A 19,574-nucleotide genomic window follows, 5' to 3' on the forward strand; every position below is an offset into this window, starting at 1 on the left:
TTGATATTTCTAACTACCAGAGCAATCTTCTAAAGTGAAGTTTAAAAATACTTTACATAATGGCCGCATCTGCCGCAGCCGATAATGAGTTGAACATATTACCTTACGTATACGAAGTTATAAAGAGGTAGATCTAGATCTAAGTAACATTTGATTAATAATAGTTTTTATGATTTGTAGTATCATCTGTCCCATGACTCTCGTCGTAAGGGCTCTGTAAGTGACAGAACAGAGACTACTGAGAGTGAGACACACTGTTAGTGTTACTGTTAGTCAAGTTAGTGAATTAGTGTTACTGTTCACTGTTGTTACGTAGGCAGTGTAGCCTAGAGTTGCCTAGGCCCTAGACTAGTAGACTAAAAAAGACTGTAAAGACTAAAGTCAGTAAAGTCACAAAAGTGTGTAGGGCACTGACCCTGTTACCTGTAGGGATATTACTTAGTCATGTTACAATTTTTTTTCAGAAAAATTATTTTAAGAATCTTGTTGTAATGTAACAGTTGTCTGATATGTTGTAGATTTGAAAGAACCTTCTGAAATGTATATGAATTATGTATCATGTATGATTCCTGGTTGAAAGAAAATAAATTTTCTATGTGTTCTTGTCCTTGTCAAAAAATGAAAAGTTTAAATTTTAAAAGTTAAAAAAAGGCAGATTCTGGCTGAGTCTCACTGTCTAACTCTAACTTCCGAGTTTGAAGTCTCAACTGAGTAACTCAAGTAACTGAGACTTCAGTAACTTTTCAGTTTCAGTGTGTATAAGAGGTGGTACTTTGACAAAAATTCAAAATAAATATTTAACAAAAACTATTTAGTTACAATAATTGTCCCCCCCCCCCCCCCATTACATACGTTTTTTTTTTCTTCTGGTATTGTGTTGATGATACATGCTTAGTACCTACCTTGTTTAAGAAATAGAGTGCCATGCCATGAAGAGACAATAAGAGAGAGTGCGTGCAGATTTTTGCTTTATTAGATTTGTGGCAAAACAGTAATAAAATAGTGTTTAAAAAATGTAGCACGGCTCCACAAGTCTAACAGCTCAATGTTTGTGACTGACTCAGTATTTGAGACTGATATCATGCCTTTACCATGATGGTTTATAATTGGACCTGTTTGATAAAAAAATGATGTGAATACATCCTCAAGATGTTACACTGTGCTTAATTTAAAATTGAAGGGAACATGGAGTGACATTGAACTAAATGAGTTTAATAATTTTTCAAAAAAGGGACATAAATGAATTGCATGGTTTTCCTTGATAGTTAGGTCTTTAAACGTAAATTATTTCATCTTTATGTTTGAACTTTCAAATTAGCTAATTTATCAAAGAATTAGATGATACCATTCTGTTTAGAACAAAATATTTATAGAGCAAGAAATGGCTTTTGTACTTCATCAAAGTAATTATATGTGTGCTGGCTTTTTATGCGCGAGTGAAGAACATTTACAGCATTATACAAAAGTTGTTGTTTTTTGGGTTGTTTTTTTTTAAATTATCCGGAACCAGGCATTACTGACTATGGTTTAACAGCCTTCTTTTTTTTTCACAAGGGCAAAAAAAAAGGGAAAACCCAAACAATAGAGACAATTAAAATTAAGCAAAACCTTGATTTTTTTTTGTTATGCTTTTTCAAATAATATGGATTCCACTTTGTCTGGTTTCTTTTATTATCATTGTCATTCCTTGTTTGTTTTCAGCATTGAAAAAGACACCAATGATGTGACTGTTGGTCAAAAGATGACAGAACTGAAGTCTCAGTTTCAGAAAGCCAGAGAGTGCATTGACAAACTGCCAGGTACACAGCACAGTCAAGAGGAACAACTAAGGGTCAAATCTATATTACATCAGCAGCTTCTGACTAAAACAAAACTTTTGGCAGACTACAAGACAGGCAACAGTTTCCCACTCAGTGTGAAAAACAATATTGACATTTCAGGGGGTAACTTGAGTTGAAGACTTAATGTGAAAATCAACATTGACATTTTAGTTGGTTATTTGACTGGATCTTTAGTTGGGTATTTGACTGGATCGACTGAAATAGTTTCAGATAGAACAAAACAATTGTGGCAAGTAAAATGAAACAAGATGATGAGGAAGGGTGTGAACCTGACAGTGTGCATCCAATCTTTACCAAGGATCCAGGAGATTGGTTAGCCTTTGTGAATAACCAAGTTGAGGTAACCACAGAAGATGATCTGAAGCATAGTGGCTATGTATACACAGTGGATCCGGTCTCTGAGAGTATTGTGCTCCTCAACAAGTTCTCTGCAGAAAACCCAACTAATGTTTCTGTAAAGTTGCTGATGGGCCCCTCCATAAAAAATGTGGAGATTGTGGCCCAAGGTTCCAGTCTGGACAGTCAGTTTTTTGAGAAGCTGTTTCGACCAGCCAGGGGTGATACACTGACTGAAAAGGAAATACAGTCTAAATTCATACGTCTTCAGTCCTGGTTAGAGCAGAATCGCATTCCAGTATCAGTGTCTAGAGACGTCATCACCGTGGCTGATGCTCTCACTATTCACCCACCTTATACTCCAGAGAGTTGCCTAGGCACTAATGAAATTATTCTTGCCCGTATTCAAGAGTTGATAAAAAATATGCCTTGAATTAATGAATAGTCATTTTTGTTTCTTGACCATTTATTTGTATTCATAAACTTTTAAATTTCACTTGCTATGAAATGTTTAAAGAAATTTATGTTGTAGCTGTACAGTTATTTCAGTTACCATGTATCATAGGCAAGTTATACATTCTGACATAAAAATGAAATAGTTTACACTTAATGATCTGTTTTTTTTTTTTTAAGAAATGCTATAAATATTGAAATATTAATTATTAATTCAACTACAATGTGTTATAAATTTCTTTCGTGTGGTTTGAAATGATCTGTTAAATTATGGACATTTATCATTCCTTGCATTGAAAAAAAAAAGTCCATGAAATTTAGTTAAGTTGATCAAAATTAAAGTGGAAAAAAAAAAGGGAGATAACCTGCTGCATTATATTGCTTAAATGCTTATTTGTTAGTTTTTAAGTAAAAGACATGATTTCCTTCCCTTTTGTCCCCCAACTGCTCTCTCCTCTCCATTAATGATATATAATCTTGTTTGTGTTAACCACACAAATACTGGTACTTACATTTGCCTTAGGAAAAGTATATCATTCAATTCTTTTAGATGTATTAAAAGTACTTCAGCATTGTTTGAACATTTAATTGTTACATTGTGTTTATGTTTATTAAATCAATAAATCATCAAATACTAAAATAATAATATTGACACAAGGGTGCTTTTATTGCCAATGTTATCTACATCATGATTTTATATAATAAAAAAGTGACTGTTAATGATAGATCTCTGGATATAGTATTCCATGGTAGTGTTTCTTGAACTGGTCTGGACTGCTGATGATGTGTGAAAAGCTACCTCACAAAGCAACCTGCTTGGATGCTATACCATCAATGAAAATGTTAACAAGAAGATAACACTGGAATCTTCATTGTTATTTAAAACAACAGTGAGTCACATTGGAATGTTTTTTTTCTGTTTCAAACATTAGTTTGGGAAAGTAAAGACAGCTGGGTGATGACACCCTCTTAAAACGTCAGCCATAGAAACAGTGGCTAAGTGGTAAAGTGCTTGGCTTCGGAACTGTGGGTCCTGGGTTCAAATCCTGGTGAAGACAGATTTTTAATTTCGTGATCTTTCTTCTTCTTCTAGCCAGCTTTATTGCTGCTGAGCTGTGAGTTCTTTTGCAGATTATGCCAAGGAAAAAAAGTGTGCTGTTTTCTTCAGTTGTTCAGCACTACCGTACAGGGTGTTGGTTATGTTGGGCTGTAGTGGAAGTAGGGTCTGCCTAAGGTGGATTAGGGAGGGGCATTCAAAGAGGATATGGTTTACGGTTTCAAAGGGGTGGGCGCAGTGTCTGCAAAGGGGGAGTTGTGTGGAGTTTATTTTGTTCAGGTGGTAATTTAATAGTGGTGTGTGTCCTGTTCTTGGAAGATTGTAGATTGTTCTTTGCGGGGGAGGAAGTTAATACTGTCCAGTTTGTTAGGCGTAGTCATTTCTCTGTACATGGCTCTGCCTGTTTCCTGATGCCCATTGGTTGAGCCACTCCTCTTTGTAATTGTTGACTAACATTGACCTTAGGGTGAGGTAGTTAACAGGTCTATCTGGTTGTTCCATAGATGAACCTGCCTTTGATAGCTTATCTGCCTTTTCATTTCCCATGATGCCAATGTGTCCAGGGATCCACTGTAGTGTGATATTGATATTTAATTTTGATATCATCTGATGGATTATCACAATGAGTGTTGTCAACTCTCTTGGGCTGTTTGAGGTGCTGCTGTTAAGTGCTTGCAGAGTAGGTTGGGAGTCTTTAAATACAACAATATCTGATGGTGGTTGCACTCCTTCATATAATTTGTTTTCCACTGTCTGTAGTGCTATGGTAATTGCTTCAATTTCGGCTTGGAAGTTTGAGCAGTAATCGCCACAGGGTGCGCTTATCTCAAAGTGTTTATTTTTAGGGAAGACCAGGAAGGCACCAAGACCAGCATTGATGGTGGCTTTGAAAGCCGATCCGTCTGTATAAATATGGATAGCTGTTTTTTGATAGCTTTTATTGTTTCAAGCGTGCCTACTTTGAGCTCCAGTGGATTTGATTCTTTTGTTAAGGTGTTATTTAGTAAATGTGTTATGATGGTTGGTTGTTTGTAGTTTAGTCCGGGTGTAATGTTTGAAAACCTGGTAATTTTTTCTATGTTATTGGGTAGGTGGTGTTTTAGGGCTAGTTCGTCAGTAAGTTGGATCAGAGTCCTTTGCTTTTTTTGGTTGTTTTTCCTATTTCTCTGTGTTAGTAATTTATTTGGATGATCGTCCTCCAACCTTCTGTATCTCTCAATAGCTTCTAATGCTGCTCTGTTGCGCCTTAACTTAAGAGGTTCAATATTGGAGTCTATTTCACAGGTTGCTGTGGGAGTAGTTCTCATACCTCCACTAATTAGCCGTGGCTTGGTTTTGGATTGTATCTAATGATGATTGATAGGTTTTGTTGGCAGCTACTTGTATGGAGAGACAGTTATCCATTACAGATCTGACGTATCCAGTGTATAACTGTCTTAAGGTTTTCTTTTCAGCTCCCCAGGGTGTTCCTGCTAGGTGTTTTATTATGTTTAATCTTTGTGATGCCTTTTCTTTTAAATCTGCCATAAAGTGTTTTAGAGACAGTCTTTGGTCTAGTTTTACACCAAGATATGTTGGATTTTCTTCTTTATTTATTGGCTGTGAGTCTATTTTTAGGATGTAGTTTCTTTTTGCTGTTTTGTTGCTGTGGCTAAAGATTGAATAAACTGACTTTTCTTTGTTTATTTCCATTTTCCATAATTTTGAATATGTGGAGATAGTTGTGAGGGCTCTATTTAGTTTGGATCTAGTCAGCACTGGATATTTCTCTGTAGTCCAAATTAAAAGTTCGTCTGCATAAAGTGCCTTATTGACCGAAATGAGGTCCGGGAGGTCATTCATAAAGATTAGAAAGAGAGTGCAGCTAAGGGCTGAACCTTGTGGTAGTCCTTTTTTCCAAACTTTTTTTTACTAGAGATGGCACCTTCGAATCTGGTTTGGATGGTTCTGTTTTTTTAAGAATGCCCTGATCCAGCTGTACATTTTTCCATGGATGCCCATTTTTTTCATCTTCAAAAATATACCTTTTCTCCACACTATCATAGGCTTGCTGCAAATCTATAAATACTGCTGTAGTGTGCTTGTTTTCATGAAACCCTTCTACTGTGTCCTGGATAAAACGAAAGAGGTGGTCTTCTGTTCTACTTGCTTTCCTGAAGCCAGTTTGTGCATCGTGGAGTGAGCAAGTACTTTCTAGCCACCAATAAAGTCGGTTATTGATCATTTTTTCTGCCATTTTGCCAATGTTGGATGTTAGAGATATTGGTCTATAACTTTTTGGGTCTCCAGGTGGTTTATTTTTCTTTAAAATGGGTATTATGTTTGCGGTTCTCCATTCCTGTGGTATGTCTCCAGTTTTCCATGTATGGTTGATAAAGTTAAGTATACAGTTTTGGGCCTGTGGTCATAGTCCCCGAATCATTTCATTTGTTATTTTATCGGGTCCAGGGGATTTTCTTGACTTGAGGCTTTTTAGGGCAGCATTGAGCTCATGTAGAGTGAAGGGAGTGTCAAAGATCTGACAGTTGACTGTTGGAGCATTTTCTTCTTTCTTTAAGATATTACTGAAGGCCTGGTCCAGTTGTTTTCTTGGCTTTGACTTGTTAATGGCTGCCTGGTCGTGAGGTTTGCGCGCTGGACTGTCGTTCGGATTTATCGATGGTCGAGGGTTCAAATCCTGCCCGCTCCCATCCCCCGTCGTCCTGCGGGAGGTTTGGACTAGGAAGTAAACTATCTTCAACTCTGAAGGAACATCCGAAACATGTAAAACATTTTTACAAAATATTTATTGAAGGTTTCAGCCTTTTTTAAGGTTTTCTGTTATTATGTCGTCAGTGCCTTTTATAGGTTGGGGGTTTGTTATTTGTTTCTTTCCTGCTAGCCGGTGCAGAAGGGTCCAAGCCTTTCGACCATCCTTGTTTAGATCTAGTTGTTCGCATGTTGTGGTCCACTTTTTCTTTTTTTCTGTTTTAATTTTGTATCTTATAAGCCCTGTCAATTTGTTGTACGTTGTCTTGTTCTCTCTAGTAGGTGTTTTTTTTTATAGTCTTCCTGGCCATGTTTCTTTCTTTTACTAATTTATCTAATTCAGGTGTCCAAAAAGGTTTGTATTTCTTAACTTGGCCTCGAGGGATGTGTTTTTTTGCTGCTTGTAAGATGTTGGAGACTATAGTTGTGTAGGTTGAATTGACGTCTGTCTCCATTATGCTTGATAGTCATGTGTCTGTTTCTTGTTAAAAAGCTGCCCAGTTAGCTTTTTTATAGTTCCATCTAGTTGTTTTGCTTGATTGGTATCTACCTGGCGTTCCAATATTGAGGAGTATAGGCCTGTGGTCACTACCTATGTCTTCAAGTACTGTTATTTTAGAAGAGTCGGTAATGTCTGTAGAGATAAAAGTTAGGTCAGGTCTGCTAGTTGTGTTGTGTGCTCTGTGGAGGAAAGTTGGAGGTGAAGTTTTGTTTTGCAGAAGTTGTAGGTTAGAGGCATTTGTTACATCCTCTATTTCTATGCCACGCTTGTTGTAGTGTGGGTAGCCTAGGGAAGGTGTGTGTTCATTGAAGTCGCCAGCTATTATTGTCCTTGTGTAGTGTGGTAGTTGTATGTCTATTTCTGCTGTTGATGATGGTGGTCAATAGTAGTTTTTGATGGTGTACTTTGTTCCTCCTCTCCAAAGAAGTATTTCCTGCGTGTCGATGTCTGTATTGTTCTGTATTTGTTTTACTGTGGCTTGTGTGTCGTTTCTTATGAGGGTCATAATTCCCTGGCATTTGTTGCAAAGGTATCTGTACTGTGTGTAGCCTGTGATGTTTAATTTTTCTTGGGCAGTAGTGTTTCTTGCAATAGCGCTATGTGTATATCATGCTTCTTGAGTATGTGTTTCGTGATCTTAAGGGCGCCTCCACCCAGCTCTATTGGGTACCTGACATTAGTTGGGAAAAACTAAAGCGGTTGGTCATTGTGCTTGTCACACTTCAGCCTTGTTAACTGTGGGCCACAGAAATATAAACTTCACATCATCTGCCCTATGGACATTATGGTCTGAAAGGGGAACATAGAAACAGATGAGCTTTACATTGTATGCTCCAAGAACCACAAGGTCTATAAAGGGAACCTTTTACAAACCTTATATCAACTCACTCTGTCTGGTAAAAAGTTTGTATATGTTATTTTTCCCACATCTATTCTCGTATCAAGTTGAAACTTTCCAATTTATACATTGGCAAAAATAAGACATGAATCAATTTTTAAAAAATGTATCCATTAGTTAATTCATTAATAGTGAATAATTTATTTTTTTTATACCAACACGGGGAATTAACCTTCTGTATTCATATATACTCAATTAATTATTTAGATTTCGTTTTAGGGAAATAAATTCTTCATTACTAAGATAATAGGTAGAAAAAGCTGAGCTCTTTTCCTTAGATAAGCTTTGTCTTTTTAAAAATGATTTTTAAACATTTTGATTGTTTATTTGTATGTTTCTAAAATGTCCGATGTTCCTTCAGATTTGAACATACCGTACCTGTAATTACATGCTAGCCCATAAGCACATATTATCTTTGTCCCTAATTCAGATTTGAGGATAATTGCATCCTACCCCAGGAGCACAGATTATCTTTGTCCCTAATATCTAAGGGTTAGCAATCAGTAGTCACGTGTCTTGGTCTCCATTGACATGTGAGGGAAATCTATAACCTTTATGCATTCGATACGAGACAATAGGAGAAGAAAAAAGATACCCAATGTATCTAGTGTACGATTTCCAGGTACGTTATGTAATAAATAAACTAAGCGCTAGAAACTTTCTTTCCTTTATTTTTAATGGCTGCCGAATACAATTCTTGTAAACTAGAATCTATATCAAGACGGATATTTTTTTCTACCTCTTTCGTAATTAAACATATTTTACACACCAGTACTTGAATATATCCAGTTCAATAGATTCGGCCAACCACCTTATACTATAACCATTCTAACCACACAGCTCTCTTTCATCGCAGGCTCTATTCACTAAAGCGTCCAATTTAAAAGTCCTTGTGTAATACAATGGTACATAGAACGTCTACTTCAGATGACACTTTTCACTAAAAGGCGCACGATCTTTTTTGTGTGTTCTGCTTTTGCCAAACGAATGTGAAAGTTATAAACCGCGAGCCTCTTAAAGTGCCCCGGAGCAAACATCTCCACTTGTTTCTTTATACTGGTACTGACTAGAGGAGCAGGACATATGTCTGAACAACGAGAAGGAAAATGTATTTATTGATAGGCTGTCACTCCTATTCAAATTGTCGTCGTTCTGCCATCTCAAGATCAACATACTGAAATAACACGCGATTGGGTAAGACGATAACGGTGAAGGTCACAGTACATGTATGGAGCATTCAATTCAAACATCTGCTAAACGTGCATCTCTAAACTTGTCATGTAACACAATACCAGGGCATCTCTAAACTTGTCATGTAGCACAATACTAGGGCATCTCTAAACTTGTCATGTAACACAATACTAGGGCATCTCTAAACTTGTCATGTAACACAATACTAGGGCATCTCTAAACTTGTCATGTAACACAATACTAGGGCATCTCTAAACTTGTCATGTAACACAATACTAGGGCATCTCTAAACTTGTCATGTAACACAATACTAGGGCATCTCTAAACTTGTCATGTAGCACAATACTAGGACATCTCTAAACTTGTCATGTAACACAATACTAGGGCATCTCTAAACTTGTCATGTAATGTTCGGCTGCACACTGGGCAGATTATTCTAGCAATAAATCTAGCTGGAGCTAGTGTCATTGGCCTTGCTTTTGTTTTTCCTCACAAACTGTCGTTGTAACCTTGTTTGCTTTGATTTTTGTTTATTTTGGATGAGATTTTAATATTAAAAAATCTCTTGCCCCAGCGCAGCCTAGGGGGGTTTTAAGTTTAAAATCCCCTTCCAGAGGGCCTTGTGGCTAAACCCCCACCCTCTTCAATAAAACAAAAAATAAATAAATAATACAAACACAATCCCTGAATTCCAAAAGCATAGCTAAAGGGGATTTTGATTTTAACCCCCCCCCCATATATATGGCGGGGAAGGGGAGAAAATAAAATCCCCCTCCCGGCTACGCCCATGTTTGTACCTATAGTAGCCTACTTCTAAAGTAGCCCCCTCGTTAACCTCTGCTTCCAGATAGTTCTGAACTCCCATTCAAAGAAAACCTATTGAGCCTAATTAAATAAATAAATAATTGTGTACACAAATTGTGTGATTTCTCAATAAAAATTCGCTCAAAAGTCAGGGTCGGGGGGGGGGGGGAGGGGCGGGCGGAAATGAAATCGTTCCTCCCCCCCCCCCCATTGATCCGCCAGTGATGGAAGAGCTTATTATTTCTGGTTTCGTTTTTAAGTTATTTTCTCAAACATTTTTCATAGAGAGACAAACTTGATACACGTAGTTTATTTCAGTTCAGTTTTAGATTGCTCTTAATTTAGTCTTAATTTAAAATTTCATATTATATAACTTAAAATAAAGTTAATGTTTTCAAACGCATGACATATTTCTACTTTGAACCTTGTTGTTGACCATCTTCTACGGCTTTGATCTCCTCTTCTGTAACCCAGTTGGGGGTTGTTGTTTTTAACACAAAACATATATGTATCTATAGAGAAGAATTTATCACAGATCTGTCTCTATCAACGTTCACGCTGTAAGCGTTGAATAACTTCTGAGACGTCACCCAACAGACGCATGGGCCAGAGGTAGAATTGAAAAATAATTAGTGTCGGTCTGACATACCCACTCCCCCGAAGTGACATAGCCAAAATGATTCTCAAATGTTCGTGACTTGAATGATATCACAATAAGACCATGAATGTCAGCGGTTGTTCTATATTTTATAGTCCGATTTAAAGACACATCAAAATGGTATTTGTATTTATGATTTTTTCCCCATTAGGTATCTTCCTGAAAAATAGAAACTACTTTGTGAAGTTTGAGTTTGAATTTAGATAAATCAGTTTGAAAAACATTGCACATTTTGAGAACCGCGGGAGATCAGTTAATATCTCATTTCAGTGCACATTCTATTTCAACTGCAGACGGCTTTTTAATCGCGTCATCCCGTCATTGCAAGAGTTTACATATTTACTTTACTACCCTCTCACTGGAACTTTAAGCCCTACATTCGGAGTAATAGTACAAGTTGTAGGATTACGTCAGTGCTGTCTGGTGTAACTCTACGCAGTGAACAAAATAAAAGGTTACATTACCAATGTCTAGAAAACCGCAATCGTAAGTTGTTATGTAATCTAGTAGTCTCATGAACCTAGTTGATTTACTGTGATATAGAAAGAAATATGACTAAAGTGTTATTCTATGCAATCAAATAATTTCAGACCAAAACGTCATTGACGAGTTTTAAAGCTGTTATTTCCCCTGGAGCTTAGCTTTCTCGATGAAAAAAAAGATGAAGTCACAGGAACAATATTAGCCAAAAATTTATTTGAAAAAAAAAAAGTATTAAGCCGAAACAGTGCTAACATAAAAAATAGTCTTACTGCTCTTGAGTTTACTATAAAATACTATCACTGCAGCAAAGAAATTTTAGTAGGTATTGGGTGTCCTTTTATTTATTTAATTTTGAAATCGATAAGTTGTTTTTTTACTCTCATGTTCCTAAAAATGATCTCACAAAAAGAGGATTATAACTGCATTATGTGATTGAAAAATTGACATAGCTTGTGAGGGTTTGAATGTTTAGTTCTTTATTGAAACAAATTGTGAAACTTTAAACAAAAAAATAGAAGATACACATACTTAGGCCTACATTATCTTGTCAAATTCCAAATCTCGGTCTTTTCATGTCAACAATCCTCCATTCAGAACTAGAATGATGGTGAAGAAATTAATGGCGTATTTTTGTGATGTAAAAGGAGGGAGAGAGGGCCAAATATTGACACTATGGAAATTGTGTTGTATTTAGATTTTCACACAACTACAAAGTTTTCTTTTTTGGTGAAAAGAGAACCGGCAGATTCCGTAAAGATTTTGTTTTTCACCATCGAAATAAGTAACACAATAATAATAATAATAACAGTAATAATAATAACAATAATAATAATAACAACCCAAGTCCTCCACCATAAGGTTATACCTACACAGGAAGGATGGAGGCCGTGGATTGCAGAACATCTTCAAACTGTGTGTGAGCAGGTCAGGCAGGCGCGAGTGGGAGGACCTATTCTCTGCTCAACATTAAAATTTACCAACAGTAGGCAGATGTTTGCGCTACTGGGTGGGCTCAATCTGTGCACCTCGGTATGGTGACCAAGGGGCTAGAGTCACCTAAGTAACCAGACAACTAACTATACTAACTTAACTAAATGAAAACAAGATAACAAACTTTAGTTTACGATAAATAAAACAAAAAGAAACTTTATTTACATACAAAAATAAATCAATAATAAAAAATAATATATACACTAACTTGACTAATCACTACTACTGAACCCATCAACTAACTAAAACCCTCTAAATCTACACCACTACAAACACTAACAAACTAACCAAACCAACTATCTAACTAAATCACTACAACTACTACCCTAGACCTAGATCGACAAACAAACTACAATAAACTAGTCTAGATCTACAATATCCTACTACTACAACCAACCCATAACTACAACTAAAACAAGAACATCTTAGCCTTGCTTAGTACACTTACTATCTAGACTAAACTAATTACTAACTAGCTAAAGCAAGAAACAGACTATAACTAAGCCACTAAGGCAACACTACAGAAACAAAATAACACTAGCTTCCCTAGAATTAGAATAGATCTACAGAAACAATAACAAAACTTTAAAACTAGATCTATTAATAGCAGAAACGAAATAACACTAGATTCCCTAGAATTAGAATAGATCTACAACAGCAGTTATAAGCAGCAGCTATTTCAGCAGAGTAATTGCAGCAGAGGCCGTCCCAGGTACAGAATAATAAAATAATTAGACAACAGACGACAAAGATCTTCGGCTGTCACACAGACATACTATACTGACCACTGGTCAACTGTACACTGAACTGTTTTAAAGAAAGCATGTAGTACATTACTTTTATAATATCCCGCACTAACCTATATAAATATGCGGAAGTACAATTATAAAATCTGACACTAACCTATAAAAATAAAATATATAAAAATAGATCTAACCTATACAACAAAAATACATTTAAAACTAGCTCAGGGAGCGCAAGCTCACATGTGTAAGACCCAAGTTTCAAAAATGCGATCAAAACTGAACGCCTCCTGCAATGAACTAGTTTCCTTCCTACGCAAATACGACTCCGATGCGACCCCTCTGAACCTACACAATGTTGATGTTAATGTCGGTTTGGACGACGTAGGGCATAAGATTCGCCAATAGAAAGAAAAAACACTCCACAGAAAATTTCCGGCTTTATTAGATGGGGACTACATTGTCAAGGCTGCTTCTTTAGCATGGCTCAAAGCTTTGTTACAGCAATGCAAGACAGAGTAATTAGGACAAACAATTACGAGAAACATATCCTAAAACTCAATATTGTTGACAAATGCCGAAAATGTGGAAATGTGAGTGAGTCAATTGAACACATAATGGCAGGATGTTCAGCCCTATCGGAATCTGCCTACCTAGGTCGCCATAACCAAGTTGCAAAGCTAATACAGAAGGACTTGGCTTTGACACACAGTGTGATCGGTAAGGATACTCCTCCTTATTACAAATACTCACCACAAGTGGTTATCGAGTCTACTGATCATCTGCTGTACTGGGATAGTCCTATTTTGACCGACAAATTGTAGATTTTAATCTCCCTGATCTGCTGCTCATCGATAAAAAAGAAAAAGCTGCTACCATTATTGACATCGCCGTACCACTATCTCATAATTTAAGAAAAACTGAGTTGGAAAAACAACGAAAATATGGGAACCTAGGCTTGGAGATTAAGCGTTTATGGAAATTAAATAAAACAACAACATACCCCATTGTTATATCTACCGAAGGGATAATAACAACTGACCTCACAGATACTTTCAAGATTCTCGTGGCCTGTCAAAGGGCGGTACTGCTGCAGACCTGCCACATCACCAGAAAATTCCTCGGTTTAAACTGATAAAGGGACTACGATGACTTTTGTTTCCCTATAACGAAACTCAACCCTGACAGCGCCAGAGAATGAATACTCGTTCTTTTCTAACATAATAATAATACTAATAATAACAATAATGACAAAACGATAGATCGTCCTGATCTGCTGTTCATTGATTGAAAATAAAAAAAAACCGCTACCATTATTGACATCGTCGTATCAGTGTCTAATAATTTAAGGCAATGGAAATGACAATGAAATGGAAAAACAGAGAAAGTATAAGAACATAGGCCTGGAGATTAAGCTATATCACTTTCTCTTCTTTTTCTATGTTATTGAATTTCATTGCTTAAGTCATAGCTTGGAACATTGGACACCATGCATATGAAAAAAAAAGTGTGGCCCCAAAAGAAAAAAAAAACTGCGAAAAAAAAATAAAATTATGCGATTTATTAAAAACTTGCTCATCGGATTTTTCGTTTTAGAGACAAAGTAATCAACAGATCCTATTATAGTGCTCAACTATGTTTGACATCTGATGTAAGTTTCGAAATTATTTCTACACCATCTGGAGATTTTCATACATGGCGGTACAAAATATAGTTAGCTTTTTGGTGTATCCGGTGTAGAAAAAAAAAAAAGGAAGTGTTGATACTATTGTTTTTTTTTTTTTGTTTGTATAATTTGAGTGCACCTCTTAGCACCGCAGAATAAACATTTTTAAGCTCTTCCATTTAAAATAAAAAAATAATTTTAATATGAAGGAATAAACCTTATTTAAAAAAACAAAACAAATGGGCAACACGTGGATATAAGCGTGCATTTAAAAAATACAGTCATAGTGCACTCGACATAATTACAAATAGCATCAAAAGGTCCGCTATTCTATACACCAAAACAAGCATAATATAAAAATACTGTTAAATTTTAAAAAGTTTTATGAGGGGAAGAACTTCAGACTATCTCTCAATAATATAGGTTATTTCCGTTTTCGATATTAAAATAATTAATGACCAACAATTAATTGACTCATCGGTTAATTTTAATTGATTCGTATTTTGATAAATACAATAACTAATTGTCTAAAGTTTCAGCTTGATCCAATACTGGGTGTGGGAGAGATTACGTGTACAATTATTACTCTAGACAAAACGCAAACTAGTTATCTCTAAATACTAAAGAATTAATTTCCATAGCTGTTTAAAAAAAAAAATTAATTATCAGAAATTAATTGACTAATTGGTCAAACTTTTAACAGACAAATAGAGATGAAATAAGCTTTGTAAAAATATAGATCCAAATGAAGGGACAAAGAGAAAAAAAAGAGGGGGGGGGGTATAACAAGTAATCTATTCTGCATTCACCCACCACTAAATAGCAGGGCCGGACTTAACCAATGCGAAACGGATTTCGCGGGGCCAAGTTAGGGTACGGATACGGATAATAAGTGAAAATTAAGAGTTTGTATTAGAAAATAAATTCGTCTTTGCATTTTCTTCATTCTTTACTACGTACAGAAATATTTTATGAGCCTTGCGTGTAGCGAAGTCATACAGTATATCATAATAATTCTGTTTCCTACATAGATCACGCTCAATAGCAAGAATTCCCAAATATTTTAATCTATCTTCGAGAATTGTTGACCTCAAGTAATTCTTCACTAGTTTGAGGTGCGAGAAGCTTCTTTCACCAGATTCGACAAATTAAGGGTACTGTAGGCATATAATGCCGTTTTTCTTTTTTTTTTATCTCGCGTAGTATTACGGGTATTGTATAATGTAGTGTTTTTTTTTATCGCGCGTAGGATATGCGTTAATGAATGACACCCCAAAATGACAATTTTTGCCTATATTTCAGGAGATTTTTATACATTTTCAAAAGATTTTAATAATTTTCGGAGATCCAGGATTTTTTCGTATATTTTGCAATTTCAGGAGATTTCCAGGAACTCCTAGGAAATCAGAAGGCCGCGGAAAATCTGTTATAAATTATAAAATGGTTCAGATAATGACTGCATCGATAGAACAAGTAAAATCATATAAATATCTAGGCGTCATCATTGATAACAAGCCTTCATAGGAAGACAACCTTGGAACAACCTTGGAACTCTGACAAAGAAAACAGCCCAGCGACTATTTTTCCTATATAAACCCAATAGCTTTAAAGGAAATAAGAAGATCCTAGATAATTTTTACGGCGCGACAATGCAAAATCTGCTAACATACGGAATAACTTGTTGGCAAGGCAGCGCTTCATCTAAACTGATCCGCCGCCTATAAAACATTATAAAAAGGGCATCAAAAAATACACGCAAAACATTACCATAATTAAAGGAACTTTTTGAACAGAAATGTCTAAGAAAAATTGGAAAAATCTTGGAAGACAACAGCCACCCGCTCCATCATAACTACGTCAAGTCGTCGCGAAGTGGGCGACTGCTGTTAATCAAGACAAGAACAGAGCGGTACAAAAACTCGTTCGCACCTTACTCGGTCAGACTTTATCAACACCACCCTTTGATCAAGAAACATGAAAAGTACCAAGATGCCTGTGTGTAGTCGCTGAATGAACTCTTTATGTTGTGTCTGTTCTATTTATGTGAATGTTTCTGTTGTGTTGTTTTTATATTAGAAAAGAGTCCTTGTAATCAAAACAAATTCTCCATAAGGATCAATAAGGCAGTCTTAGTCTTAATTTACACCTAGGTTTAGCGTGAGGCCTATGACAGTGAGGAGCCCACTGCTGTCGCATAGGTTGCAGTGCCCTAAGACCGGCCCTGCAAAATAGCGGCGTATGCAACGCCGTGGGTTGACTAGTTTACTATAAACTATCTAGAATAGAGTTCTAAAAAAGTCGCGGTGGCTGAGTGGTAAAGCAGGGGGGGGGGGTTCCACTTTCGAATCCTAATGAAGACTGGGATTCTTACTTTCAGGATTCTTAGGGCGCCTCTGAGTCCACCCAGCTCTAATGTTACCTGACATTAATTGGAGAAAAGTAGAAGCGGTTGGTTGTTGTGCTGGCCGCAGAAACAGATAACCTTTATATCGTAAGCCACATAGATCACAAGTTCTGAAAAGGGAAAAGTTATATCTCTACTTTTTATACTGAACTTACTTTTCAGGTTACCTGTAGGCCTACCTGTAATAAGGAAAAAAAAATCAAGTGACTAAATCTTTTGCAATGTTTTCTATTCCGTTATGTCTCTAGCGTATCCAAGCGATGTCTAGTTGTTACCTCGGCATCATTAGTTTTCCTACTAACCCTGACCATTTCTGCGGTGATTTTGCTAGCAGTTTTCTTATCTCGATCAAGTGTCAAGCACGTGACAGCAAATGGTAGGTGTTAACATCGCTCGAATTCTTCTTTTTCTTTCTTTCTCCCTGGGCGCTCTCATTGTCAAGTCTCTCTCTTCCTGTCTCTATTCTCTTTAGGTCTCTTTCTCTAGATATTTCTTTAGTCTCCTTAAGGTCTCTCTATTTCTTATTTTCCTTGATGTTTTTCTTTCTTACATTCTCTTCCTCTAATCACTCTCCTTAAGATCTTTCTCTCTTTCGTTCTCTAGTTATTCTTTAATCACTTTCTTTAAGGCATTTCTATCTCAAGTCTATAATTTGTACACAATTTTAAAAGTTTAGATAGTAATCATAGAAAACTACTGACTCTTATTCACTAATTACATCTGGTAGTTCGATAACGAATATTTTCCTTCGCTCATTATTGTCATTAACCCCTATTCCATATAAGCGAAGGTGGGGCACATTAAATACGTACAGTTTGTGCCACAATAGGTAATGGTTCAATGGGACAGGAACGTTTGACTGACTTGAGGTTGCTAGGCAAAGAACAGGAGCTGGTTGAAACTTTGAATATGTCATTGACAACTTTGAGAGTGAGAAATCACGAGAAGTACTTTTGTAACAAAATGCGACATTTGCTACAGTTATTCATTTATAGATAAGTTATATGTAACTGGTAACTGTACATATGCAAACACAGATAACGTCGCCAGCGTTTCTCAAACTGTGTGTCAAGTCCCCTAACATCCGTACAAGAGGAAAGGAGGCGTGACGACCTGATTGGGTGTGGGGGGGGGGAGGGAGCGAAGGAACAACATGTATTTCCTAAAGTAGTTATAAATTCATGTTTGAAATGAAATTATTACCAACGTTTACAAAATTAGAATATTTTAACTAAGAGACGTCTCATCTTTTAATAAGGACGTTTTGGAGTCTAGATGTAATCTATATTAGATTGACGTAAAAATATAAGCAACGCTTATAAACTTCAATAAAATGGAAGTAACTTGATATTTACTCAGTAATCGCATTTACGGTAATAAGGCTGACTACGCCATGTAGACTCCAGACCTAGATATAGTCTCCAGCCAAATTTCCACTTATTTATTTTTTACTTTGAAAAATTGTAATTGTCAAACTAGAGATTTCCCTGTGTGGCCAAAGAGCTAGTAATTCTTTTCTGAACAATAATCTGTTAAATTTCTTGGAAATTTGTTAGAGCCATTTATAAGATCAGCCGTCAACCCACCCATGATTCCACGAAGAGTGACTTGAATAGAAGTATTGTAAAAAAAAAAATACCTCTTGGACCCAACTGAAGGAGCCTACAGCGCTTTTACAAACCCCAAGCTGGCTAAAACGGGGGGGGGGGGATTTGATTTTTTTAAAATCTATGGGCGCGGTGCTGGTAAAAGTTTGAGAAAACCTGACGTACACTATTGGGGCGGTAGGAGGCCCCGACAGGCTTAGCTGTCCCGGGTGCCTGGCCCCTCTGTACGTCACAGTCACAGACTTTCCATTCACTAATGCTAGATGATTCAAGAGATCACCCAAGCGGAAATGACTTTGCATGTCTTCTAGTGTTCATTTTAAGTTTACCAAAACAACCTGACCTTGACGACTTCACTTTGTCTCGACATAAAGTCGAAGAATTCATTGAAATCAATGTTCCATTAAGTTACAAATATATTTTTTTGATGTTCATTCTTCGGGAGGGGTAATGTAAACCTTATCAAACATCATATATTTAGACATTCACTGGGCTTTCATTGCCGACTGTGGACTTTCCAAGGGTAAAAGGGTTACTAACCTTGAATGTCTACGTTTCAATAACATAAAAGAGGCTCGTGCCACACGTAAAGGCTATTTCAAAAACATTCGTATATTTAACCGAATTTTTGTTTTCCTTTTGATTGTCAAGGCCGTGACTTAACAAACTTTACACAAATTCTTTTTTTCAGCAACCAGTGGAAGTACTGCAGACACGAAAGACGATATCTGCATGACCAAAGAATGTATTGCCCTAGGCAAGTGGTCTTTTACCTGTAGCACTTTGACATGAATAAGGTTTTTATACTAAACACCTGGCTGTTTTTCTTGTTCTGTACAGAACATATTGTTTGAGTGAAAAAAAAAAAAAAGTGATTTTAAAGATCTTAGCCGAGAATGATACACGGTCCTAATCTGTGCAGGTTTCGTCCTTACTAAAACTCACCTACTCATCTAAAATAAAAATAAACGCATACATATAAACGTATCCACACATAAACACACACAAACTTAAACAGCCACACACTTTTTAATATTTTTTGGTGACTATTCAAATATTAATAGACCTGACCAACATATCCGGAAATATTTTCTATTTAATTAAATAACTGTAATGAGATGTCAGCAATTAAATATTTCTGTATTTCAAAATGTTCAACATTTCGTGTTTCTATTTCTTTTTTCTTGTTACTT

The 19,574-nt window shown here is 36.3% G+C and overlaps 3 protein-coding genes across 5 annotated transcripts in view; all 3 read left to right on the forward strand.

Annotated features, from left to right (window-relative positions):
* LOC129924495 (mediator of RNA polymerase II transcription subunit 9-like) lies at positions 1-1,957 on the forward strand. The gene is made up of 2 exons (XM_056019173.1): positions 1-127; positions 1,702-1,957. Exons 1-2 carry the CDS (start codon positions 60-62, stop codon positions 1,955-1,957), a joined length of 324 nt encoding a protein of 107 aa, XP_055875148.1. The 5' UTR covers positions 1-59.
* A 122-nt stretch (positions 1,958-2,079) lies between these two features.
* LOC106060350 (gem-associated protein 6-like) lies at positions 2,080-3,211 on the forward strand. Its single transcript, XM_013218188.2, has one exon. The coding sequence runs from the start codon at positions 2,080-2,082 to the stop codon at positions 2,608-2,610; it is 531 nt and encodes a 176-aa protein (XP_013073642.1). The 3' UTR covers positions 2,611-3,211.
* A 7,564-nt stretch (positions 3,212-10,775) lies between these two features.
* The window catches only part of LOC106060346 (neprilysin-1-like), a 33,595-nt gene continuing 24,796 nt past the window's right edge, over positions 10,776-19,574 (forward strand). For 2 of the 3 annotated variants that reach the window (XM_056019176.1, XM_056019175.1), the window contains exons 1-3: positions 10,776-10,974; positions 17,023-17,150; positions 19,073-19,138. In XM_056019176.1, the coding sequence (XP_055875151.1) occupies positions 10,955-10,974; positions 17,023-17,150; positions 19,073-19,138 (214 nt within the window). In that variant the 5' untranslated portion in view covers positions 10,776-10,954. The remainder of the gene's footprint in view (positions 10,975-17,022; positions 17,151-19,072; positions 19,139-19,574) is intronic. The other variant, XM_056019174.1, reaches the window with a different exon arrangement.

This window comes from Biomphalaria glabrata, chromosome 2 (assembly GCF_947242115.1).
Source record: "Biomphalaria glabrata chromosome 2, xgBioGlab47.1, whole genome shotgun sequence".
Classification (NCBI taxonomy): Eukaryota; Metazoa; Mollusca; class Gastropoda; family Planorbidae; genus Biomphalaria; species Biomphalaria glabrata.